General features: G+C 30.8%; 1 protein-coding gene across 3 annotated transcripts in view; it reads right to left on the bottom strand.

The window, feature by feature from the left end:
* Positions 1-880: 880 nt before the first annotated feature.
* The window catches only part of LOC134715134 (centromere-associated protein E-like), a 42,304-nt gene continuing 15,291 nt past the window's right edge, over positions 881-27,893 (bottom strand). For all 3 annotated transcript variants that reach the window (XM_063577075.1, XM_063577076.1, XM_063577078.1), the window contains 30 exons: positions 27,234-27,641; positions 26,774-27,057; positions 26,013-26,187; positions 25,374-25,610; positions 24,871-24,976; positions 24,331-24,476; positions 24,014-24,106; positions 22,907-23,047; positions 22,168-22,314; positions 20,782-20,960; positions 19,408-19,553; positions 19,134-19,255; positions 18,819-18,899; positions 18,405-18,629; positions 17,853-17,957; positions 17,495-17,632; positions 16,840-16,995; positions 16,340-16,516; positions 15,474-15,605; positions 14,463-14,636; positions 13,422-13,520; positions 12,410-12,544; positions 7,146-7,309; positions 5,783-5,876; positions 5,416-5,551; positions 4,841-4,932; positions 4,519-4,587; positions 3,773-3,975; positions 3,064-3,142; positions 881-2,678 (listed from right to left, as the gene is read on the bottom strand). In XM_063577075.1, coding sequence (XP_063433145.1) covers positions 2,625-2,678; positions 3,064-3,142; positions 3,773-3,975; positions 4,519-4,587; positions 4,841-4,932; positions 5,416-5,551; positions 5,783-5,876; positions 7,146-7,309; positions 12,410-12,544; positions 13,422-13,520; positions 14,463-14,636; positions 15,474-15,605; positions 16,340-16,516; positions 16,840-16,995; positions 17,495-17,632; positions 17,853-17,957; positions 18,405-18,629; positions 18,819-18,899; positions 19,134-19,255; positions 19,408-19,553; positions 20,782-20,960; positions 22,168-22,314; positions 22,907-23,047; positions 24,014-24,106; positions 24,331-24,476; positions 24,871-24,976; positions 25,374-25,610; positions 26,013-26,187; positions 26,774-27,057; positions 27,234-27,641 — 4,497 coding nt within the window. In that variant the 3' untranslated portion in view covers positions 881-2,624. The remainder of the gene's footprint in view (positions 2,679-3,063; positions 3,143-3,772; positions 3,976-4,518; positions 4,588-4,840; positions 4,933-5,415; positions 5,552-5,782; positions 5,877-7,145; positions 7,310-12,409; positions 12,545-13,421; positions 13,521-14,462; positions 14,637-15,473; positions 15,606-16,339; positions 16,517-16,839; positions 16,996-17,494; positions 17,633-17,852; positions 17,958-18,404; positions 18,630-18,818; positions 18,900-19,133; positions 19,256-19,407; positions 19,554-20,781; positions 20,961-22,167; positions 22,315-22,906; positions 23,048-24,013; positions 24,107-24,330; positions 24,477-24,870; positions 24,977-25,373; positions 25,611-26,012; positions 26,188-26,773; positions 27,058-27,233; positions 27,642-27,893) is intronic.

The following is a 27,893-nucleotide window of genomic DNA, read 5'->3' as shown; positions in this document are numbered from 1 at the left end:
TGAAAATGAGGTCAAGGTAAAGTAAAACCTAGTAGACTTGAGGGGGATTTAAATGGACCAGCAAATACAGAACAGACAATAACAGAGTGCTTTCTGATATATTTAGAGCAAATAGATGATATTTGGGTCAAACCTAAGAATTGCTAGAGAAGACAAACTACAATATATTGAAGGATTGGTCAATGAATCAGAAGAGGCATACACACATTTGACATGTACATCATTCAAATATTTCCATACACCAAATATAGTTAACAGTATAAGAAAAAAAGACATATTGCCAATAGTATTAGAAACAAAGACCAAAACTAAAACTTAACTTTGACCACTGATACCATGAAAATGAGGTCAAAGTCAGATGACACCTGCCAGTTGGACATGTACACCTGACAATCATTTCATACACCAAATATAGTAGACCTATTGCATACGGTATAAGAATAACAGACCTGGCAGTTGGACATGAACATCTTACAATCCTTCCATACAACAAATATACTAGACCTATTCCTTATATTTATCAAATATGAATTGGCGATGACAACTTTCTTGAAGCATGCCTTCTAATACAAAATGAATAAACTACATGCTCTTATTTTCTCTATTTTGAAATTTGCAGTAAAATTATTGCTGACATTAATGATTAGGATAATATTGAATCAACTGAGATGTAAGAGTAAACAAGAAAGTTATAATAACATAAGACACATATACCATTGTTCTGTTGAGGCCAAAATAGTTTGCTTTTAAAATTATAAGTATCGGTAAGAAGTTCATCAAGAAAATATATGTAAGCATTTCGATCTTTCCCAACCTATTCATGCTATCCTTTTCTCTCAATAGTTTCAATGAAGAAAGCAAAGAAAAAGAAACATCTCAATTACTATCATTGCACTTTATTAATTCTACATAAATACAATGAAAAAGGATATTAAAACTATTAAATTTTCAAAAATTATATGGTGAATATATTCGAATGAAATTATACAGAGAAATGTTCTTGCATTTTTCAACCTCATCCCATCAGACATTTATATATAACTTTGATCTTGTGATAAAATTCTCTCCTGCATAATTCTAATTTGCTTACTAGGCATCTTCATAAATGTTTGGTCTAATCAAAATGTCCAAAATAGAAACCTTCCCATAATGCAATACCATATCTGAATCAGTTCATTGCCAGAACAATAAAAATATCTTTGCTATATTCCATTATATATATAAGACTTTCAATTAAGAAATTTACGTAAAATATATGATAAAATAAAATTTGAAATGTAAATACATAAAACTTGATTTGTAAATAAATAAAAAATTGATATGTGAATCAATCATCAGTGGCGGATCCAGGGGGGGGGGGGTTCCAGGGGTTGGAACCCCCCCCCCTTTTTTTTTGGCCGATCAATGCATTTGAATGGGAGCATATAGTTGGAACCCCCCCTTAACTCTGGGTTGGGAACCCCCCTTTTTTTTTAAAATGGCTGGATCCGCCACTGATCAACCTGTCAAGACAAATCCAATGAGACAGCAACAAAACACACATTTATATGTAACAACTTATTGCACAGAAAAGAAAGCATAAAAAAAAATCATCACATTTGAAAAGAAAATCATTGGAAAGGTATTACAGAACAAAACTAAAAAGTGAATAAAATGCAATATTTATGTATACATAAGTAACAATTCAATAATATACAGATAATAAGGACCAGCCTTCGAAGTGTAAAAATAACTATTGGACGGCAATTATACATCACATGATAACAATATGACTTGCATATATATATAATATTAAATATAAATAAAATTTGGAAGGAATATTTCGAGAAATATATAGCTTGTTATCACAACCTTGACAAAAAATAACATACATTATATGGTTAGTACAGATAAACATTAATTATTGTAAAAATTCAAATATCAAACTTGTCAGTTTCCTACTATTAAAAAAATTGATGCCAAAAATTTCTATTGAATGCATACTTTGATTGCTTTCAAATGTGAATTTATATGGATAATCATTTACTTAACAGTAATAACAATCTTTTGAATTGTAATGGAATGTTAAAAATATGATAAATACTATAAAATAAGTATAAATGTAAAATATGAAATTGTCATTCTTAACAACTAAGTTTAATAAAAATTATATTAGTTTCTACTTCCAATCTTGTGGTTAACAATAACCACTGTAATATGTTCTACTATTGTTAATCAATATGTTAGAAGAGTTAAAAAAATGTAAAATGAATTTGATTTGTGTCCTTCAATTTGATCAAATAGATTGTGCATGCACATAACTAATCCTTAAAAATTATATTAAATAGCATTACTTTTAATCATTTAAAACTGATTTGAATGCTGGGTATCTTGATACAAACCTTCGGTCAAAATTGCTGTCAACACTTTTTTTTTTATAGTTATCAAAATAACAGAATCAAACCCAAGGAACTAATGTTAAAATGTGTAGTTTTCATTCCAATGTATTCCATGGAAGAAAAGATAGAATTTCAACTCAAAAAATATTCCAGATCATAACCGTATGTGTTTGATTACTAGTAAATCAAGCAGAGTAAAGAAGGTTATTTTTTGGCATAAACATTTGATATCATTGTCATAATTCTTTACTGTACGTCTTCATCATCAACAGCTTCTCCAGCCTTCAACTTGGCAATTATCTGAAATTATACGATATTAATTAAAATTTGAATTTTAAAGTATAATTAAGTTTTTCTTTTTTTTATTGTGTATTTCCTTCAGTACCTTGGTAAAAGCTTTTACTTATAATCAAACTATGTCATTTTCAATTCTCTTTCATCATGTTTGGATTCATATATTCCCGATCGTTTATAACAAACAACAAAGATGTGTTGTCTGCTCTTTGATCAGGTTGTTGTCTCTTTGACACATTCCCTATTTCCATTCTCGATTTTAAACATTGTTGAAATGAGTAGCAAATACTATTCATTTTTAAATACCTCTAAAAACATCTTATTGTCTGCCATCTATGCTTCAATTCAAAATCCTAAACAAGTGTAAATCATAATTCTAAATACTACTTACAGACTTGAGTCTAGCAATTTCTTTATTATCAGAATTCTTGGATGCTTGGTTTGTAATAAGCTTAACTCTGGAAGCATACCTGTAAGAAAAATAATGTCACATGATATAAAACAATAACAAGACAATAGACCACTTTCGAGTTTATCCTCCACCGGAAAAAACTTGTCAATTATGCATGGCTTTATGACGTCCAAATAGAGGGAATATCCTGTATCCCTGCACTATTATTGTTCAAGTGTCATACTGATCATCATTGTGCAGGATAAACTTGAGGTAACTTTTTTTTTCTGTAGGTACTAAATCATCACAATTCCCTAATGACAATAGTGCTGATGTCAATTATGAGAATACTTACCTGAATAATTTAGGCAATATAGCATCATAGTATTCCAATCAATCGCTCAACATTGGAACAGAAGTGATGATGCCCCTAAATGCATGAATGATGTTCACTAAAACCCAAAGTTGTCTACTACTTCAGACTATTATGATAATACAAGATAATCTAATAGCAATATATGATAGCTGTCTCATTGACAATCATACATCTCCTTATTTATATATTGATATGCAATAAAATATTGAACTAAAGTAAATTTAACATTTTTCTTTAAGATGAATTGAAAGGTTCACAAAATATAAATGCTGTGAAAATGTTATAAATATCCTTGATTCTAAAATCTATCATAATAATTTCTTTTAAACTTACGTCAAGGAAATAACTGATTCGTCCTGGTTATAATCAGCCGGTGAAATGTTGACAAACATAAGAGTTTTTGCGTTGCCACCAAGAGAATCCTGCATCAACATGGTGAGTTTGTTGTTTCTGTATGGGATGAACTGCTGCTCACTACTCAAGGCAGATATCACATCACCAAGAGCTGACAGAGATTTGTTAATAGACATGGCTTCCTGGCAAATGAAATATTAAATTACATTAACATGATTGAAATTTGTCATTGTTGTCCAATCAAAACCCACATTACAAAATTGCAGTGTTTGAATTACTAATACTGATAACATATCTAATTCCCACGTGTAAATATTAACAACTATTTTTATCATTCCTTGAGCAATATTGCATGTATGATTGTGTATATTGCCATTTTCAATTATGAATAAAATATCTGTTTATAAGACAATTATATTATTCTATTCATCACAAGAACTAATGAACATATGTATACGTGTGTTTGTGTCTGACTCATTATTAAACACCTTGCAGTTGTCTCAATTTTTAGCATGTGGCTTTTGATTTAACCATCCAGGCTCTTTCAATTTTGTTTTTAGAAATTCTTGTCTATATCTACACATTTAAAATAAATCACAAATCATTTAATTACAAAACTTCTCACCAAATCTGGTAACCATAAGGGTATGAGCATACTTACTTTAGCATATTTTTAAAATCAGTTTGCACAAAAAGACTTACACTGTTATTGTAAAACAACTTACTTTCAGCTGGTCTGCAGATGCTCCAGTCTTTCCTACTCTTTCACTACCAGCCAAATCTACCAAACTCAACTATAAAATGATTTAAAATATTTTACCAATATAATTTTTCGTTGATTCATTATAAAATTATCATAATGTCACATTTCATTGAAAACAAATCAAATAGATTGAAGAATTAAAAACACAGAAAGTTAAACAAATAAAAGATACAGATAAATGGTAAAAAAAAAAATATAAGGGAGAGATATGTGAACATAACTAGAAATTCATTTCCCGAATTCATTTTAAACATGTAATATTTAAAAAAAAAAAAAAAGCTTACCTTTCCTTTGGCTGTCTGTCCTGTCATTTTGTTAGTAGTTTCCAACACTAAACTGATGATCAAATGGGACCTAGAACTTTCATCATTCATTTCTGAAAATTAAAGTAACTTTCTGGTCTATTTCATGCAAATGAATTATTCATGCAGATGAATCCCACATACATTATACAATTATGGCTTGTTGAAAAAGTGAATATCCAAAATTGTCAACAAGAGAAGGATATTTCACTGAGGGTGCAGTCAGAAGTGTAAAAAAATTCTAGGGTTAAAAATTTTGGATATTTACCCAATTGCCACAATTGTTTTTATTATACTGACAATAACATTGGAAAAGCTTTTTGAACCATTGAGAAAGAACTTACCTTATTATAATAAACACAAGAAAATACATATGTCTTAGAATTTCTCATATGTACAACAAAGGTAGAATCTTTTTGTAAAATAATGATGGCCCTGAAAGGGATATGATCTGTACTAAATGCATGTCTAAAACAACTGATGAAAGGCGACTCAGTGATTATACATAATACCGTAGCTTGGTGAAATATTGTTTAGACTGGACTTATCTGACTTACTAGTAGATGCAGTGTGTCTGTGTTCACTTCCCTCTTGAAACAAGGCAAACAATTCCTTAGAATTATGTGCCTCTTTGATGACAGCTCCTTTAACCCATACCAATCCTTTCTTGTCAACTTTGATGTCCATCTTGTCCTAAATTCAGATTAAAACTATATCAGAAATAATTCTAGTACTGAATAGTAAAATTAAGATTTGAAGCAATGCAAAATAACAAAAATACCACTCTTAGGACATTTTTAAACAAAAAACAAATGTTGAAAAAAGCAGACATTTGACATTTTTAAACATGCCCACTTTTAAGTTATTCTAAGATTCAGTATATAGAAATAGTCAGTCTAAAATAAATAGTGGGTAAGAACTTACATCACTAGAATGTCCAGGTTTAGCAAAAAGATCTATCAGTTTGTCATTATATAACTCCATCATGTAGGCTGTCACGGTGATGTCAGATTTTGACCTGAAACCAAATATATCATAAAATTAAGAAATTGAGACACAACTTCTTTCAAAACCAAAACATAGTACAACATCATATTTGACCTTTAAACAATCGCTCATGCAAACACTTAAATATCTGGATTTTAAAAGTTTTCAATAGATATTCACCTTATAATGTTTTAATCTTCATATTTTCCTTAGGCCACGTTTTTTTAATTTGTTGGTTTACGGATTCCATATGAAATATATTTCACCTTTCTAACTATATGTTTGTTATGCTACTTTTTCATCATTTCTTAAATTTTAGTTTGATGAAATTGTTCAGCTGTCATAAACATCGTATGACATTGTCTATTAATTTCCCATAAAAAAGGGGTGTGCATTGCACTGACAAAGATGAATTTAAATTGTCATTTCACAAACAAGAAAAACAGATTTACGGAGATCTAAATCAATTCAAGAAAACTTGGTGAATCATGATCTTCAAGCACGAAAATTGATAAAGAAACAAATGTAAAAACATCGTACGAAAATGAATTCAACACACGTGTCAAAAATGTAATAGACTTGTCCACTGGCAAAAAGAGAATATCGTGTTAATGTGTTGTCATTCATTCCCTTCTTTTTTTTTTTTATCCAAATGGACGATATTTTATTATCTATGAAACAAGAAAATTTCAAATGATTTGTTAATATTCTGTACTTTAACTTGATCATGATGTCTTCCACCTGTCCAGCACATTTGAACAAGTCTATTTCTATGAGATGATGCATCTTATGGACTGAAGACAAATAAGGGAAACAAACGTAATGTGTAATTGGTTCTAAACATAGGTTTCGTTCTGCAAAATTATTTGCACAAACAACTTTCAAGGTCACTTATAAACGATTTGTCTGTTTTTAGAAACGTAAACTGGAAGTTTTATTTTTTTCACAACACAAAGTGTTATCAATTTTGTTAGTGATTAATGCATTTCATAATAAAAGAACATTTTAATAATTTTGCAAGGATAATGCATTTGTTAGGGTCGATGGGAATAAGAAAACATGAAAAGTCAATTTTATTTTTATTCTGGAAATAGGCAAAATCGGGTTGGACGATCTGTAAACCAACAAATTCAAAAATTGTAGCCTTACATAGTATTAAAACACAAAAAAACTTTATCAAATGGAATATTAAGTAATGGTCATGTTTTTACAAACATAGTTAAAGTAGCACAAGTTGGCATAGTGTGACTAAACTTAGTAATACAAGTTTACAAGGTGCTAGTTGACAGAAATTAAGTACTTTAATTCATTTATAAGATCAAATATTCTGTTGAAAGCTCTTGGTGCAATTCCTGGGAAGTTCTGGTCCTTGTCTCCAATCATAGTAAATGTCTTTCCTGAACCAGTCTGTCCATAGGCAAATATACAGACATTGTAACCATCAACAGCAGACTGTACCAGATTCTAAAAAAAACAATCAACATTAATCAACATTTAATTAGTGAAACTAAACAGTACATTAACAAGTGAAACTGCGAGCTACTGCTCACTGATGATACCCCCGCCGCAAATGGATAATATTAATAGTGTATAAATATGCAAGTGTTCGGTAAACAGGAAGTTGTCGAGTGATGAATCTGAAAACTAATCACACGGTATAGCTGACTTATATAAATCCTGAAACCAAATTTCAGAAATCCTTTTATTGTAGTTCCTGCGAAAAAATGTGACGAAAATTTTCAACTTGGCTATCATGTGTAAAATTATACAAGTGTTCGGTAAACAGGAAGTTGTCAAGTGATCAATCTGAAAACACATCACACGGTATAGCTGACTTAGATAAACCCTGAAACCAAATTTCAGAAATCCTTGTATTGTAGTTGCTGAGAATCAAAGCCTGAAAGGCTGTAAAAGCAATTGCTGCCATGTTTATGTTTTGGGGACTTTTTTTTCATCCACATATATTTAAGAATTAAACATGTCAGGAGTGTTGTCTAGTGAGAATTAAGAAGGTTTTAACTTTATATCAATTAAAGACTTTAGCAGAAAGTCATTTCTAATATGTTTTATATTTCACAAGGAGACAACACGTTTACCAGGCTAAAATTGGGGTCAAATATACATGTGCTGAAACATATAACTCCTAGAGAAATTATTATGGATTATCCCCTAGTAGTGTTTGTAACTGGGCAATAATTTCCTTTATTGATTTAATTTTCATAATTAATTTAAATTTAACACTTCAGTAAAAACATTTTAACTTTCCAGACGCAAAGGTTGAAAAACGGGAAAGAAACAAAATATTTTACAAGACATAAACATGTAAAAAATAAATATATATTTCAGCTGACTAAAAATATTTTCATAATGTTACTTTGTCATCATTTCTTAAAAACTAAGTCCCAAACATTATTGCTCAGTTGATATGTGTCATCCTCATGCGGTACGAGATAACTATAATTCTCATGCAATCCCGAAAAGAGGGGCCATCACAGACAAACATGACATTAAATCGTCAAGAACAAACAGCTCTAAGTTGCTTTGATATTTATCCAATTTCAGGAAAGTCAAACATTGTGAAAATGATCTTCAATATTTCGAAAACATGTGAAATAAAATTGCAAACACGGTGGACCGTCGAGGGTCAACAAACGTAGTAGACTCGTCCATTGGAAAGACGAGGATAATGGTTTCATCATTTGTCATGCATACCCAGTTTTGAATATGATATCCCAAAAGGATGTACTTTTTTTAATCTATGAAACTAAAAAATTCCAAATTGTAAATATCTCTTCATCACTGGTATTAAAGAGATAATAGTAACTGCAATTACGATTATCCCAATATGGCGACGGTAGATATAGGTAAAATCTTTACACTCGTTTTTCTTAAATGTAGCATGTATTTGTCAATAGTTACTCAGCTGCAAGGTTTATCTATACCATTTCATCATATTTGAATCGTAACGGTGCACTGGAATTGTCTAAGCGCTGTGAAAATAGCCGTTGAAAAATTCGGGATGATAATCGTAACTCGGAAAAAAGATAATCGTAATTATGTATCTAAAAATAAAAAAGATAATCGTAACTGGAAACTGTTTTATTAATATTGACACTAAAAACGTAAATCTGATAGCATATTATGAAATTATGGCGATGAATTATTTACGACACGTACCAACATCTTATGACATTTCTTTTTATGTATATATAATTAATAGTTCTTATGAAAACAGCTACATACTTAGTCTAGTATATCATACAATTGGAAGGGTGAACAAGCTTCGAGAAATTTGGAAATGGGAAAACACGAACTTTGTTAATTTACAGAAATTTCCAAACACTAGGTAAGCCACAAAATATGTGAATGAGCGATGGAAATTATGATACATGATAATAATTGTCAGGCGACACGCATGTGTCACTTTATATCAGATTTCTGATTAAGACAGTAAACAAAAATTAATTTCTGAAGTAAATAGTAAATATAGTTAATATTGTTTAAATTCATTTATTGCAGGTGGTTATATGTGCTATTTCTGCCCCCGGTGATTTAATTCTAGAACATACCCTATTATGCCATAACGAAGTAGGAAAGACATTTAGTATTCGTCAAAAACCGTTTGACGAGAAATTAGTGGCTACAGTTTTCATGTCACTTCGATCATTTTTCATGGATGATATCATAACTTAAAAGCTATGATGAACAAGGGAAAACTTTGAAAAGTGTTTTACAGTGTCATTTCGGAGTCTTTTATAGCTGACTATGCGGTATGGGCTTTGTTCATTGTCGAAGACCGTACGGTGACCTATATTTGTTAATGATGAGTCCTGTCGGTCTCTTGTGGAAAGTTGTCTCATTGGCAAACATACCACATCTTCTTATTTGTATTGGCTACTTCATGACTATCACTGAAATTTCAGTATCTCAGATATAAACTATAAAAAAATAATTTTGAATTATTATGACATCCTTAAAACATTTAATGCTATATAAGATTAGAGAAAGATTGGCCCTACATGGGATTCTTTGTGTATTATGAAATTAAGTAACGTGGAGTTCATTGACAAACATGGCTTTGTGTTTTTATAGTTTGGCCAAAAGCCCGAAAATCAAGAAATAAAATTGATGTGGCTTTAAATTTTCTTACAAGAAATACTTATTCAAAGAATGACTGCAAAATTGAGAATAATTGAATAACCCATATTCCGCAAAATAAGAAACAAACTTATTAAACATTCATAAATACTCGGTATATGAAAAATATGCTGCATACATGGAAGATATTGTAGATAAAAATATTGAAGGTACTAAACAAGGAACATTTTTGTATTTGCATGCTTGCCATATAATTCGTACTTTTCTATTAAATTACATTTTTAACACACAAAATACCATTGAAATGCTGAAAGACACATTTATTATGTTTCAGTTACTATTATCCGATTAAGAAAATTACGATTATCAAAGAAGAAAAATACCATAGAGTTACGATTATCATCCCGAATTTTTCAACGGCTATTTTCACAGCGCTTAGACAATTCCAGTGCACCGTTACGATTCAAATATGATGTAATGGTATAGATAAACCTTGCAGCTGAGTAACTATTGACAAAAGCATGCTACATGTAAGAAAAATGAGTGTAAAGATTTTACCTATATCTACCGTCGCCATATTGGGATAATCGTAATTGCAGTTACCATTATCTCTTTAATACCAGTGTTCATCTGGACTTGGCATCTATCACGTTTGGACGGGTCAATTTCATTAGTAAGGTGATCGATAAATCTTACGGAGTTATGACAAAAAAGGAAAACAAACTTATTTGCGCAAACAAATCAACAAAATAGGTCAGTTAACTTTGTCTATTTTTAGATTACAGGTAATCATTTGGAACTACGTATAACCTGATAATCTGTGTAGTGATTTTGATTTTACGATAAATTTATGAATGAACGACAATTTTATGAATGAACAAGAGCACCTGACCTCTTTCTTAAAAAAACACCAATTAAACATATAAAACCGTATATTATATCAGTCAAATTTTCAATACTAAATCAACAACTGAAATGATTCCATATTTTGTTGAAACATCGTACGAACGGAAAACGGAATCGCAGGTATAAAAATGCATTTTTTTTCACTCGGACGTCTATGTTTTTTGATAGTCAAACGGTGTCCCCCTAAATACAAAAATACATCTACAAGAACGTATGCTGAAACTTCTTAAATCCACTAACGTTTTTCAAAAGTTTCAAGCTATGTATTGCATTAGAAAACATACATAGGTGTTTAAGAATGACAGACCAGGAGCCTGTTTAACAAAATACTATGGCTTGATCTGGGCGGAGTCTCTGATCTGGGTCACAAAGATGGCCATACGCGACGGCATGAAAGCAATTGCTTTAAAAATGTGACGAAAGTTTCATGGGACGGACGGACTGACGGACAGACGGACTGACAGACAGAGGTAAAACAGTATACCCCTCTTTTTTGAAAGCGGCCTTTTTTGAAAGCAGGGGTATAATTATCATTCTCTTTTTCCCATGTCTATGATACTATGTTATTTTTCAAAGAATATCAATTTTCCATGCTTTCTAAGTTCACTTACACAATGATTAAAATATTTCTGTTATCTAAATTAATACTTGAGCAAAGTGTAAAATAACGAATGCAAGATCCAGCACATTGGTAACTTCTTACAAACATGGAATTAAATCATCAACCAATGAATATGAGCTAAACAAGCCATTATTGTGGGATTTTGTAAACTTTAAATTAATTTGATATCCTCCTCATAAAGCTGAGATCCATAATAACATTATTTTATGTATTGTATGACTGTTGAAGACATTCAAGAATTGAAAAACCTAAAATTAGTCACCAATCATGGATTTTGTCCAAGAAACAATTGTAAATAATTTACATTGAAAAGGACAAAATGTAAAGGTTTTATTTTTCATTTAAAAAAAACCAACTGTTTCTCTGGATGTAGATGTTCCTTGGAGCTTAATCATGACACCTTTAAATCTAAAAGTGTTATTTTTACCACGAATGACATCAAATTATGCAGGTCAATTATGATTTAAACTGACATATACCTAAAAAATTCTGTCCTAGGTTAATAATTGAAAAAAAAAGTTTTGCTTCATTTAAACTTTTACATAAATATCCTACAAAATAATTGTAGACATGAGATTTCCATATAGTTTCTATTTTCAAGGGTCATAACTTGTGTACAAATTGTTGGTAATTAGTTATCAAAGGTACCAGGATTATAATTTTGTACGCCAGACGCGCGTTTCGTCTACATAAGACTCATCAGTGACGCTCATATCAAAATATTTATCAAGCCAAACAAGTACAAAGTTGAAGAACTCTTCCAAGACCTTGCTGATAGCAAACTTTGTTCATAAGGGGGATATGTTTGAGCACTTTACTTTTAATGCCAAATAAGTGCAAACACCTTCACATTTACAGTAGATTATAATGACCCCTTGTCAGTTTAGCAAACTTAATCATGCTGGTAATAAAAACAAATAATCATTCTGTGAACTTACATTTGTGTCTTCAAATATTTTCTCTTGTGTTGAATCTTCCATGAAAATTTGATCAAATTGGAAGTCTTTGATACCTCTCTGTGTCTCCACAGTAATGGAGTACTCATCCTGGGATTTCAGTACAGATCTATTACCCTATAATAATAAAACATATTACCCTATAATAATAAAACATATTACCCTATAATAATAAAACATATTACTGTAAATTCAGAAATTATTGCGATGTTTTTATTATTGCGAATAATGCGACTGAGTTGCAAACGCAATAATTTAAACTCGCATTTTGTAATATTTTAGGTGAATTAAGAATGACTTTTTCTCAAAATCGTAAAAATTAAAATCGCATTTAAGTGTAAAATGACAAAATCGCAATAATAAATGCACGCAATAATTTCTGAATTTACAGTACTCTGTAATAATAAAACATATTACACTACAATAATAAAACATATTACCCTACATAATCATAAAGCATATTACCCTATAATATTAAAAAATATTTGAGTGCTACACTGCAATATGTTTACGCATACTGTAAAAGTGATTTGAACCTCATTCATTATTTCTCAGATACTTTTGTGTACCAATTTTGGAGAGTTTAGTTATTAAACGTGCATAAAACGAATTTAAATGTTTGACAAAATTCAAATTTTGATAGGCTTGTACCCAGACTTTGATATATCCAGGAAATCAAAAATACAGTTTTACACAATCAACGAAAAATTGGTACCAGAGAAATTAAATCGATTTTCTGTGGTGAAAGCAATATATTTCAAATGAATACTTCTTTTATATCTTCACTGATACAATGCAAACCTGAAGGGTGTAAATTTCTTTTTTTTTTATATTACATACTCCAGGGGGAAACCCAGTATACATGTATCTTTTATCTCAGTAACTGCTCATTTCTCATTGGTCTAGATCTGTGACAAAATTATTCTGTCAAAGTCATTGTTACACATTGTTACAATTTTATTAAAGAACTATCTGCCTACAGGTTGTTACTTACTCTGCCTAACTCAGTCTTACTTAAGGGTCTAGCTCTACAGTATACTCTGATCTTTCCTTTCATGTCTTCAACCATATTGTAATACTTCTTTCTCAGAACCTGTTCAACAGACAAAAGTTCAAAGAAAATTTGTTCAATGACAAATTTAAAATAGCGCATACAAATACCGCATAGTCAGCTATAAAAGGCCCCGATAAGACAATGTAAAACAATTGTAGTTTTTTTAGATACCACTTCTTTTCTTAACAATTTAAAATATGTAAAAATGGAGTTAGTATAAACATGTAACGTCACGGTATCCAAATTGCACCTATTTAGCAAAAATAGCAGGGGAAATCTTACAAGATTAAACAATTTGTATTTTTATGATTTGATACTATGCACGTCTTTCAAGATAGGTAAACATATTTAGATATACAAAAAACGTTCACAGTATTTATCAACAGATGAAGTGTTTACTGAAAAAGCAAAATGTACAGAACATCACCATGCGATGACATCAAAACGTCATCTTTTAAAAATTAGAAAATACAATATGTTACAAGTATCCATATCTTAAAAAGTGAAGCGTAAGCATAGACTTATATCAAATTGTTTAAAATATTTAAAGAAATTAAACAGAACCTCTGTTATTTGACTTTTGATGATGCGAAAATAAGAATGGATGAAATTTGGGTGCTCCTCATTACAGAATCATTGATGGTTTGGAGGTCAGTTCAGACCAATTTTTCTATGATTCCACATGGATTTAAAATTAAATTTGTGAACTCATATAGTAAATAATGATACATCTACAAAATAAACACATAACGAAAACTTTTGTCTGAAGCATAAATAAACAAAGGTTAAAAAACTGTCAAAATAGGTGCAATTTGGGTACCCTCACGTTCTGTATAGTTATCCCCAAATGTTCCTCCTTCCTATGTCGAATAATAAAATTTATAAATCCAAATTGTATAAAAAAAAATAAAACACCTAAATTAATACCTTTTCCAAACTGATTCATTTCAAGATTGAAATAAATTGTTTATAAAAACATACCCTTTCTGTATTATAGTTCTCTGTCAGAACTTTATTTTCTTCATTCAAAACTTTGGTTTCCTTTTCTAAATTTTTGACCTTACTGGCAGCTTCTACTCCTTCTTTGGCTGCTACTCCAAGGGCAGCTAACTCTGCCTCTAACTTTCTCAATTCATTGGCTTTGTTATCTCTATCCTGAGAAAGTAAATACATCATGACATAAAATAACATAATTTACTTATCATACATAACACATATGCCACATGAATAGACAAGCTTGTTATACAATATTTTGTAGAGTTTTTATATTCATCTGTGATTGATTAGACACTAAATATCCCTTTACTTTAAAGTCTTTTATGCATATATTTCCCTATTTTTTCCTATCAACAAATTTGAATTCGGTAAATCAACTTGTTTTAGAGGATACTTTATTTTGAATTATTTATACTGTGGATTCATTTATTTTTGCGGATAAAGAAAATCTTGCATGTTTGTGGATATTTAATTTCGTGGTTTTGCCGAGTCAGTATATATAAACCTATATAAAAGTTTGTATTCATTGAACATTTAATTTTGTGGTTCTACTGTACACACGAAATCAACGAAAATTGGTATCCAACGAATAATATTGAATCCACAGTAGTTCAATTCACGGCAATTAGATTTCACGATTTTCAAATATATTTGAAGTAGTCAAATGGAAGAGATCTAAGTTTAACGTATATTCAGGTTTTGTTTTTCTTCTTGTGAAAATCGTGAAAATTAACAGCACACGGACATCAGTTGGTTTACAGTTGTTATCCCCTTGAAAATTATACCACATACATATAAATTGAAAAAGTATGCTGATTTCTTTTCCACTAAATTTCCTCTCCAATATCTCCTATGAATTATACATACCGGTACATGTATTATAAGCCTTTTATTTTGTTATCAATTTTATATTATGTATTATAAATTTTTTATCTCATGTCTTTCACAAATACACCATGAGAGTTACTTCTTTTTAGATAATATTATATTCTTCACCTTCTTTGTATCCTTTAAATCATCTTCAGTTCCCTGTAAAGATTCCTGCAACTTCTCGGTTTTGCTTTTCTCTATTTCTAATTTCCTCTCAAGTTCTTTCAGGATCTTCTCATGTCTTTTCTGGAGATTTTTCTGTAATTAAGGTAGTTCAAAATAATAAATCAAAAATGTCAAAACAAGATTGTCTATGCTGAAAAGCCCAGTGAGCTTCATTAAATATAGTCATATAGTTAGAGAATCAAATATAGTCATAAAGTTAGAGAATCAAATATAGTCATAAAGTTAGAGAATCAAATATAGTCATAAAGTTAGAGAATCAAATATAGTCATAAAGTTAGAGAATCAAATATAGTCATAAAGTTAGAGAATCAAAAGTGGTTAGCCGAAGAGATAAAAAAAAATCAAAATCAACAGAATATCTGTATACAGTTGTAAAGATCCAAATAAATGAAGAAATTTTTTAAATTCTTTCTTTCTTGAGAAATGTTTGATAAACAACAGACCTATTAAGAGAGCCGTGTTTTAGTGGTAATCACAACAGACTACATTCACAAAGATTCCTGGTTCGATCCCTGTAACAGGGAGAAATTTCAAGGACTGAATATTTCAGATCCCATTTGCAAGTATGGTCTTGAGAAACAATGATAGTCTGTTGGAAGGGGACCATAAACGATAGACCCGTGCTAAGAGGGAGCAATATCTCCTGCACGTAAAAGACAAACTTGTAGATTTCAAAAAAGAGCAGACTAATGCACCTACACCGCAGCACTCAAATAAGCAAAGTGGAAAGGGATTTATATAAGTTGTAATAATTTGTTTCCTAATCAACTATAAATAAATATGTTTAAAATAAACAACAGGCTTACATCATCACCACCAGCAGCAGAAGTTCCAGGTCGCCCTCCTCCTTTCTTCAGTTCTAGCTCTAGATGTTTTATCCTGGTGTTGGCCTCGTTGTTTTCCCTTTTCAGGTTTACAACTTGTGCCTTCATGTTCTGTGATGCAGTGTCAGAACCTACTGCTGCAACTGCCACTCCCTTACCCTGAATAATAAGTATTGTCATTAAACACCCACAGTTAAGGAACGATCCTTTACCTTTTACCTTTAAAAATCCATCATAAGTCCAAAAAAAAAATTAAAAAAAAAAAAGGATTTGTTCCAGGCCCTGAATTATTATTCATGGTATTTTGTTTATATAAAATAGTAGCTTCTTTCCTAGTCTGACATAAAATTTCATAAAAATAACAAAATCAATTGTTACTCTGTAAAACCAGGCATCAAATATCATCAGATATAACATAAAAAACAAGACCCTTTAATCTTTTTAAATCTGTCTAGCTTGTATGATTATAAATTGTTAATTACCAAAGGTTTCACTGTTTCTAATTCCTTAATTTTTCTCTCCAGAGCTGAAATCCTTTTCTTGTCTTCATTTATTCTCTGTTGTTCTTTCTTCTCCATTTGTGATGTAGCATCTCTAACAGCTTTATCCTTTTCTGTTTTAGCATTCTTCACCTTAGCCTACAAAATAAAGGTTTACTTTATACAGGCAAAAGTTACTTAGAATCTCAAGTAAATGTTACATCTAACCATGTATAATTGAATGGCAGCTCAACATCAAGCTCCAAATATTACTTGAATATTGAGAACAATAATATGTTTATGAGATATGAAAATAACCTGCTTTGCACTAGTCCTACACACATTCTTGATAGCTTGGTAGTCACACACATTCTTGATAGCTTGGTAGGTAACTCAGTCTTTGCTTTTAGTCATAAATATTTCATGCTGGAGAAGAAGCAGCAAATTCAAGTCTTTAGTTTTACCTTGCCAGGGATATAACTAAGACGTCTTCACATGAGGTGAACATGCTTTTAAAGACTCTAAATCCATTGAAAGCCTTGATAAATCACAGAATAAAGTCTACACAGAATTAGCATTTTACAATAAAAACAATTTCACTCAGGTAATCTTAAACAACATGACTCAACAAGTGTAATACTGTGAATAGTTCACAAACCTCAGTTTCTCTAGCAGTAGCTCGTTGTGTTTCTAGATTTTTGTTTGCATTCTCTAGTTTGACCTTCAGTTCAGATATCTGTCCTTGAAGAGCTGTAGTCTCAGTACCTGACTTATTTTTATCTTTCTCTAAAAGAGCCTGAAAAGAAATGAACTCTAGCATGTAAATTTGACAAAACACAACTATTTTTTATCTGCAGTAAATTGCCAGAAACATCAAGTTACTCTCTTAAAATCTGAAGCTAGCCTATCTTGAATAGAATCATTTAAACCTGAAAATTTATTGATCATAATAATTTAACTTTATACTGATATTAGCTATTATAAGTTTAGAAGAGATACAAATAAAGTGTACTTACCAGTTTGGCTTGGAGATTTTGGATTTCTTTTGCAGTATCCAGTGGAACATTAGCAAGTCTTGCTTTTTCTAACTCATCATTTCTTGTGGTCAGTTTTGTTATTTCCTATTAAATAAACATAAAATCATCATTATGTTTATCATATCATATATATATCAAATAAATAAAACACTTCATGTATTCTACCATTATAATATTTTTTATTTTTTTTAAATCTTTGAAACACATTTCTCTGCACAAAACACTTACCTTAAGAAAACCATGACTCTTTTCACAACTAAATTTAATGACAAAACTCATTGTATTTTATACTGAAATGTTCATGAGTATTCTTTGGCAAAATATTTAGGTGAAAACCATTCGATAATAGAAAAGAAGTTTAACTGACTAAAATCAACAATTAAACACAGTTTGGTTTGACTTTTACTTGGAATAAAATATGTTTTGACAGTGAAGGATTACATATTAAATCATGTATGACAAAGGATTGTTTTAATTCAACATAATGTTTAACTCACTTGATCTTTGACCTCAACATAATGTTTAACTCACTTGATCTTTGACTTTGAGTTCTGCATCCAATAATTTCTTGTCATTTGCCAATTTAGTCTGTAGTTCTGATTTCTGATTATCGACTTCATCTTTCATAACAGACATTTGATTCCGTAGATTTTCTAACTCATCTTTTGTGTTGTTATGAGCCATTTTTTCTTGACGTAACGCTGCTTCTGACAATGAAACCTCCTTCTGAAGGGAGGTAATCTGGTGTGATAATTCCTATTAAAATATAAAAAGAAATTAAATCAGGTCTTATGATGATTTGTTTGAAAAATAATCATGTTATGTAATTTTTGTTTTACTCTTTATTTATTTTTATCTATTCTGCAATCTAGGTAAACACCCTGCCACAAGTCTATCAATGGGGTTCACAAAATTTGAAGAAGGGTCATTGAAGTAAAATATTACCTCTGTATTCATATCTCCTGTAGCAAGAGTAGCTTGTAGTTCTGCTTTGTTTCTTGCCTCCTCTAACTGTACTTCTAGTTCCTGGAGAAAACAAAAGCTTTTATTATGAGCTTTACATCGTAAACTGCATGGAGAGCTATACCCTAAATTTCTTTGATATGAGAATAAATATTAATTGAAATCTTATGAAACATGAAGTACTCCAATAAAATAGCACATATACAATATGTTTAAGCATTCAAAAATGTTTCATCCAATTACCTTATATTTATGCAAAAACTAAAATAAAACAAGCATATTAAAGAATGCACCTACTCTCATTTTTGCCACCATTTCACTCTTCTCTGATTTCAGCTGATCATTTTCACCTTCCAAGCCCTCCAGTTTATTGTCTAGCTCTGACATCTGTTGTTCCATCTGTTTAACTGGAGTTTCCTCTGAAATTTAATAAAAAGATATTTCAAAAACCAAGTAAATGAACAATTTTATTGGTAATTCAAAGAAGCAGTTTTCCCTTTCTCTATTTTATTTTAAAATCTGTTGACATTTTGATTATAAATAAAATTTCAATTCGAAATAATTTTCTTACCTTCAATAACAGTTTTCTCCCTTTGAATAGGAGCTTTGTAGTCTCCTGTCTGCATGATTGTCAGAGCCTCAATCTTTATCTGGATGTCTTCATGCTCTTTCTTACTGACTTCCAATGCACGGAAAAGTTTCTCTCCTTCAGCATCCCTATAAGTTAAATGAGAAACCTTATAAATAGGGTAACAGCCCAAAAGTACCTCTTTTAATAATGATATAAATTCTATGCTAAGTTCTATCATATACATTTGCTAGGGGTACAAGTTCTAACCCCCTCCACCCACAAAAAAATAATTGATGAGCCCTGATCAAGGAAGACAACTGTAATAAAGCTGAAGTAGACCTTTGACAAACATTTCATTTAACTTCACTGAGAAATCTATGGATGCTGACAATGAAAATTCCCATATCATTCACATTTCAAAGGTCATAATTCAGAAAATAATCCAAACATGTCCAAGATACAGCTTATGTTAACCTTTGTCTAAAATTTGATTAAAATCTTATAAGAACAGTAAATGTCAGAGCCTTTATTATTTCCAATTAAAATCTTATTAGAACAGTAAATGTCAGAGCCTTTATTATTTCCAATTAAAATCTTATTAGAACAGTAAATGTCAGAGCCTTTATTATTTCCAATTAAAATCTTATTAGAACAGTAAATGTCAGAGCCTTTATTATTTCCAATTAAAATCTTATTAGAACAGTAAATGTCAGAGCCTTTATTATTTCCAATTAAAATCTTATTAGAACAGTAAATGTCAGAGCCTTTATTATTTCCAATTAAAATCTTATTAGAACAGTAAATGTCAGAGCCTTTATTATTTCCAATTAAAATCTTATTAGAACAGTAAATGTCAGAGCCTTTATTATTTCCAATTAAAATCTTATTAGAACAGTAAATGTCAGAGCCTTTATTATTTCCAATTAAAATCTTATTAGAACAGTAAATGTCAGAGCCTTTATTATTTCCAATTAAAATCTTATTAGAACAGTAAATGTCAGAGCCTTTATTATTTCCAATTAAAATCTTATTAGAACAGTAAATGTCAGAGCCTTTATTATTTCCAATTAAAATCTTATTAGAACAGTAAATGTCAGAGCCTTTATTATTTCCAATTAAAATCTTATTAGAACAGTAAATGTCAGAGCCTTTATTATTTCCAATTAAAATCTTATTAGAACAGTAAATGTCAGAGCCTTTATTATTTCCAATTAAAATGTTATTAGAACAGTAAATGTCAGAGCCTTTATTATTTCCAATTAAAATGTTATTAGAACAGTAAATGTCAGAGCCTTTATTATTTCCAGCAGACAGTAAAACAAACATCAGCATTTCAATACATCTAAATCTGCCTTGTAGAAATAAAGTGTATACCTGTCCTTAGATCCAGGATCTTTTCCATTCTTTTTCTTGAACTTTTCTGCCCAAGCATCATATGATTTTTTATTTTTTTCCTCAGCTGTTTTTAAGGCAGCCACACCAGGTGTCACTGATTCCAGACGTTTCTTGACTCCTTCACCAGCTGGTGGTTGCTCACGATGAATATCTTGTATCTGAGATTAAGAACAAAAACGCTGTCTTTAATAGAATTCTACTTTAAAATTCAAATCTTTTCTAATAAAATTCAAGAGCAAACATAATGTATGTGTAACTTTAACTCTTTGAAATGAGGTTAAGTACAACAGGCTGTCACAACGACAGCAAACCGCATTTACTAAAATTTATTTGTGTCCTGGCAATATCACAAGAACCATTACTGATGATTGGTGAAAGTGAAAATCGTCAATATCAAATTTGACCTCTATTTTGTCATCAGTATCAACATATTAAAATTTGAAAAGCTTAGATTGAATGGTTCGGGAGTAAATGCAACAACATGAATGGAAACACCATTTTACGATCTTTCAAGAACCATAACTCCTGAGCGGTAAAAGTCAAAATCTTCATTATTGAACTTGACCTCTATTTTGTCATCAGTAACAACATATTAAAATTTGAAAAGCTTTGGTTGAATGGTTCACGAGAAAATGCACGGACACAACTGGAAACACCATTTTTCAATCTTTCAAGAACCAACTCCTGAACAGTAAAAGTCAAAATCGTCATTATTGAACTTGACCTCCATTTAGTCATCATTAACAACATATTAAAATTTGGGAAGCTTTGGTAGAACAGTTCATGCGTAAATGCACAGACACCACTGGAAACGCTATTTTACGATCTTACAAGAACCATAACTACTGAACAGTAAAAGTCAAAATCATCATTATTGAACTTGACCTCCATTTTGTGACCAGTAACAACATATTAAAATTTTAAAATCTTTGGTTGAACGGTTCATGAGTTAATGCACGGACAACATTTGATTGCCGACCGCTCGACCGACTGCCCGGCCGCCGAGCATCCCCAAATCAATAACCAACATTTTTGTCACAAAATCCGGTTAAAAATGAGTATTTTCTCTCGTAACAGTAATTATTGGTAGTAATCCAAGAAATGCCAAATGATTCAAACTTGTGAGTATTAATCAAATTCTTTTTGAAAAATACAGCCTTGCTTTTCCCCTTTATGAAATATACTATGCACAAACAAATGCCAAGCATGTATGATCATTAGAACACTGTTTAAGCACTGGTTGTACAGACGACTTATATATCTATTGCCACTCTTAATACAGTACTACATACATAGAAAGACATGGCCTGTAAAAGTTTCTTGGTCTTCTCTAACTGGTCCAAATCTTTCTACAGTACTACTTACATAGAAGGACATGGCCTGTAAAAGTTTCTTGGTCTTCTCTAACTGGTCCAAATCTTTGAGTTTGGTCTGAAGTTTCTGATGTGACTTGGCCATCTTCATCATGTCAGATCTCATTTCTTTACACTGAATTCTCAATTTCTCAATTTCCTGCATAAAAATATTATTATTGTTAAAACAACAGAAACTTTTTCTTGTTTTAAAATCTATTTGTACTATTTAAGTGGATGCATATTAAAAGGCTCTGTATCTCAAACAATTCATTTTACATTTTTTTTTAATATATTTCAAGGATCTGTGAGTTGAAAATGTGTGATGTCATTCTAATCAAATTTTACAGTTTCTACCATGGTATAACTAAAAACTTAATTAACTCTGAAGTCTTTCCCCATTTATCTATGAAAACAATTCATGAATGGCTACATACAAAATATTGGTTTTTATTGTCACTTAATTCATTAAATTGATAAATCAAGTATGTGAGAATCAGTTGTATTCTAATGTCTTTTTTTATTTCGATAAACAATAGTTTTGCCCTGTTTATACCCTGTTTTAGACAACTAGAGATTATTTTACATATGCTTCACTAAATCCCAAACAATTTTATGAGTTTATTCAATACACATAGTTTTTGGAATTTAAACAAATCTATTTCATAAAGGGTTTCTTCTATTTATTTGTAGTAAACAATTCTGAATGTGAGGGTCATTCACAAAATTGTATTTTGATTATAATTTTTTACCTTCATTTTTTCCTCAATCAAATTATCTTTTTCTTCAATCTGTCTATCTTTCTCAGATATCTCTCTGTCTTTCTCTATTAGTTCTTTGCTCTTTATTTCCAACTGTATTATCAAGTCTGCATGCTCTGGTAAATTGCATCCCTATTAAAATATGAATATTTTTTTATGTGTTTCCCTACAACAAGATACCTGTATATTTTCCATATCATTATGCCATCATCTAGCGAAAATAATTTAACATCATAAAAGTACAATGATTGATTGTTTCAAATGTGACCCTCCTTCGAATTCCTTCAACATGTAAAGAAACAGTTTAGCCACCAGTTGCAAGTCAAAACTCTTATAGGCAGCTGTATTTATTGATATCTTACTAGTATTTTTTTTTGCCCTTTATGGAATTTGATACTGATTGTAGATTTAATTTTCTCTAATAAATTAGTTCATAGCTTTTCTGGACTAGTAGCAAATTAAAGCTACCGTATATTTTAAAGCCTTATGTATCATGTAAGTTCATTTACTGTTCATTGATAAAAAATTTCACTACCAGTTCACAGATTTATATAATTCAGGTCCGCAATTAGCGTTGAGTGTGTGGAAGGTCCTTGTACTGTTTGTTGCATTGTTGCGTTCATGTAGATGTTGCAACGACTTGAGGCCGCTGTCCTGCATTCAAACATCCTATTGCCTGTTCTCTTTTTTGAAGATTAAGTTGTGGCATCAGTACGGCATCAAACAGATAATTATGACATTAAAACTTTGTACCTCTAAAATACCCTTATATAGGCACGGATTCAACGTGCATCTCATCATCATGAAATTCGAAACGTGTCCAACAGATCTATCCAGACCACTTTTAGAACAATCAAAATTAATGAACGCAGTCAGCCATTATGGAGATTTAAACATAATCTTAGCATCATTTGAAGGTAATTTACTTAAACCAATAGGAAATATATATTTTTTTCAATGCATTTGAAAATTTAGGCTTTCGAAAAATACAATGTTTCTGTTACGATTCAGTATACATCTCCTTTTATTAATTTTAACCTTTCACAGTTTGTTTTTTGTTTTTAATTCTGATCAACAGGCGATTAAAGACAAACTTACATCAGGTTGATCGTGTTTAGATCCTGCGACAGCTGCTACCGCCATTACAGGTGTAGCTGTGGTAGTACTAGAACCTGCTGCTACTGTCAGAGTCTTCAATCATAAAACACATCAAGATTACAGAATTTATTTCATTCAATAATCATAAAACAATTCATATTGAGATAAAAGAATATAGTTCATTCAATATACATTAAATTAAAAGTGATAAAGCTAAATCATTATTAATTGATACCTTTTTTCATGATATTTGTCAATCAAAGTACACTTGACTCAAATTATCTCCCCTTACAAATATAAAAAAAATAAAATCTTACAGATATTTGCTCCAAAAGACCATCCTTTTCCATGGCTAGTTTATCTCTATCTTCCATCAAGCCTTTGTTATCTGATTCCAGGTCTATAACCTTGTCTTCTAAGTCTAAAACTTTGCCTTCCAAGTTCTGCATTCGTTCATCTGGGTCTGAAATAATTTTGATATTCATCAAATAAAATATATAGTAAAAAAATATATATAAACTTTCATTCTCAGGGCTTTGTATAGGTATTTAGTTAAACTGTGAAGGTCCATTGTTATCTCTCTTACATTTACCAAACACCTCCTTTTATTCATACAAAAACTTTGCAATATTCACCTCAGTTTTGTGACATATGTTTTAACTTTGTTGTTAAGTTTAACTGGCAAAAACTTTTTTAATAAGTTTTAAACTTAATCAAAGATGACATTTTTCTTTTTTAATTCAAACTTTTACTTCATATGGTATTCTAGAACTCAAAATTGCCAAAAAATATAAACTGATATTGATTATATTGAATAGTCATTATTTGATATAAGACTTTTTAATGTTAATATTCACCTCCAGATGGAGTTTTTGTAGTGTCTTTCTGTTTTTCCATCCTTTTCAACATCTTCTTCATATCTTTCTTAAGTTCTCTGTTTTCTTGAGTTAACTTTTCAACTTCCTGCAACAAAATTGTAAAATATTATTAATGACTAAAACAAATCTATTTTGTAACAATGTCATTTCTCTCCTTATAGATCAATAAGAATAAAATAGATGTTCAGACATGATAAAAGTTGTAAATTTGCAATACCCTTTGCTTTTCTTATCTTGTCAATATCTATAATAATTTCATATAATTTTAGTCATTCTAAATATTGAATTGTATCTTATTTATTCACTTGGATTTGTACAATAATCAACAATAATAAGATATGAATAACATTGATGCTATTGCTTTATACATAATAAATCATAAATAATACTACTAGCAAAATTCTGAAAGTAAAATTTACTTTTTGCAAAGTTCATCCTGATAAATTTTCACATCAGTTTTTACTCTTCACTTTTAAAATTACCTCATTACTGACAGCTGATGTAACAACTGTGGCAGCACCTGCTTTCAGAGCAGCAACCTCTGCCTCTAACTGACTTATTCTATCTCTAAGATTAGAGAGTTCTTCATTCTGACCACTGATTGTGTTTGCATGGTTGGTATTCTCTTCTTGTAAACCTGAAATCTGATCTCTAAGTCGAGCAATTTCTCCTTGAGCTTTCTGAAGTTCTTCAAGGATTAAAGGATCAGGAACTTTAACCTACAGTAAAAAAGGAATTATTATGCAGACTTTCATCATGTTTATATAAATCAAATGCAACAGATGTAGAATGAAACCAAAAACCTTTAAGAGTTGAAAAGGCTTAACAAACCTTATGCAGAGTTTTACCTATATACATTGGTCTACTTTCCCCCAACTTTTCGAGGAGATATGCAATTACTTCCCATAATCCTAGACTCATGTCCTGTTTTCTTTAAGAGAATGCAAGACACTTTTCATTCCTCCCTATTAAAATCAGCTGTTAAATACAATCACAGGAAGAAAAAAAATATGATACATTTCAATAGCACATTTTAATATGTATTTTTGAAAAACTATTGCCTTCACCTTTTGTGTTTTAGTCATTATGTAAATTTCATCACATAATGAAAAAAGTTTTACCTCAACAGTTTTAACCTCAGGTTCTATGATTGCCATGGGAACAGGCGCAACCTCTGGTGGATCAGGAACTTCACCTTTCTGAACCTTCTCATAAGTAACAAGTTTCTGGTCCAATGAGGTTACCATGGTTTCCAATTCTTCCTTCTGTACATACATTTCTTTCACAGAATCAGACCTGCAATCAGAAGCTCAAATATTAGATTAATTCATTACATCAAATTATCTAACATTTGATAAGCTACTTGAGGAATCTATTCACTTTAGTGTGTTAAACTTATATCAAGAAGATAAACAACTACAAAAAAAAGGTACCAGTATGTAAAAATATAAAGAATAGTTGAATGTGGACTTTTTTTTAATTATATTATTCAGGAATAGACCACTTTCGAGTTCATCCGTCACCATCAAAAACTTGTCAATTATGCACGCCTTTAAGACATCATTTATCAGATAGAGGGGGTCGCCTGTATCCCTGCACTATTTACGTTCATCAAGCGTCTTAGTGATCGTCTTTGAGCAGGATAAACTAGAAATAATGGTTGCTCTGTAGGTACTTACTGACAATTCCCTAATGACAGCAGTGTTGATTGTCAATTTTGAGAATTCAATTTGACGAATAATTCGTACAATATAGAATTATAGTTTTCAAACCACTCGCTCAACATTGGAAGGGAAGTGACAACGCCCCTAAACGCACAAATGACGGTGATAAAGGCCGTATAATTGACGAGTTTTTTTTTAATCTTAACATGTACACTTACTTGTCTTCATCTGTTGGGTCTCTCTTGTGTTTCTTTTTAAACTTTTCTTCCCATTTTTTAATCTCTTCCTCTTTATTTTTCTGTTCCTGTTCCATCATATCTTTATCAGATTTCGTCTTTGAGATGTTTTCCTCTGCAGCCTCTTTAGCTGAGTCAGAACCTTTCACTATCACAGACAATGCTTCATACTGACTCTCTAAAGCATGATACTTGGCTTGTAATGCTGCCTTATCTTGTAACTGATGTTTCAAACTGTCATTTCTTACTTCTAATTCAGCGGTATTCTGAAATTGTCAGGGAATTCACATAAAATGACTTTACATCATAACTTGCAAAAAAAGCTTAACTTAGATCATAATACCCTACTTGATGTACATATACATTAAATTTTGATTTGGTCTAGCAAAATAAAAAAAAAAATCAAACATAATGATCTTTTAATTCCCCCCCCTTTCCGTACCTTATTCTGTGCTGTTAATTCAATTGTGAGTCTGTTAATCTCATCCAGCCACTTCTTCCTGTCATCTTGAAAACTTATCCTTTCATCATCTATTTCTCTTCTTTCGTCCATCATTTTGTCTCTCTCGTCTGTAATCTGACCTCTTTCCTGAGACATTTTATCTTTATCTTCACTGCTAACAACAGCAGCAGCTACGATTGGTTTACTTGACACATTTGTTTCCTCTTCCTTTGTTGCCATAACAACAGCACCTCCAGCAAGAGCAACCCTAAGTTCTTCCTCTTTGATGGCGAGTGCCATCTGTAATTGTTTGATTTCACCTTCATCTCCATGGTTACCAGCAGATACAGGACGATCTTTAAGTTTCTTAATCTCTTCATTTCTCTTCTCATTTTCCTCCTTAAGTTCCTAATAAAAATTTCAAGAGACTTTATGAAAATTTAATAAACTTCTATGTTAGATATTTTTAAAGTTCTCATGGATTTTAACAAGAGGCAGAAATAAGTAAGATTAATTCTCCCCTTATAAAACGTATGGATGGCAAGGTTTTGAAGTTAAATTTTATTAGGCGTACATGACATGAAGCAGAAGTCATGCATTTATTCAGATAAAGGCAAATTATTTTTGATCAAAACATGTGATTTGTGCATGATTGATAAA

This window comes from Mytilus trossulus, chromosome 4 (genome assembly GCF_036588685.1).
Source record: "Mytilus trossulus isolate FHL-02 chromosome 4, PNRI_Mtr1.1.1.hap1, whole genome shotgun sequence".
Lineage (NCBI taxonomy): Eukaryota > Metazoa > Mollusca > Bivalvia > Mytilida > Mytilidae > Mytilus > Mytilus trossulus.
Note: the sequence above shows the minus strand (reverse complement) of the source record. Positions and strands in the feature narration are given on the sequence as shown.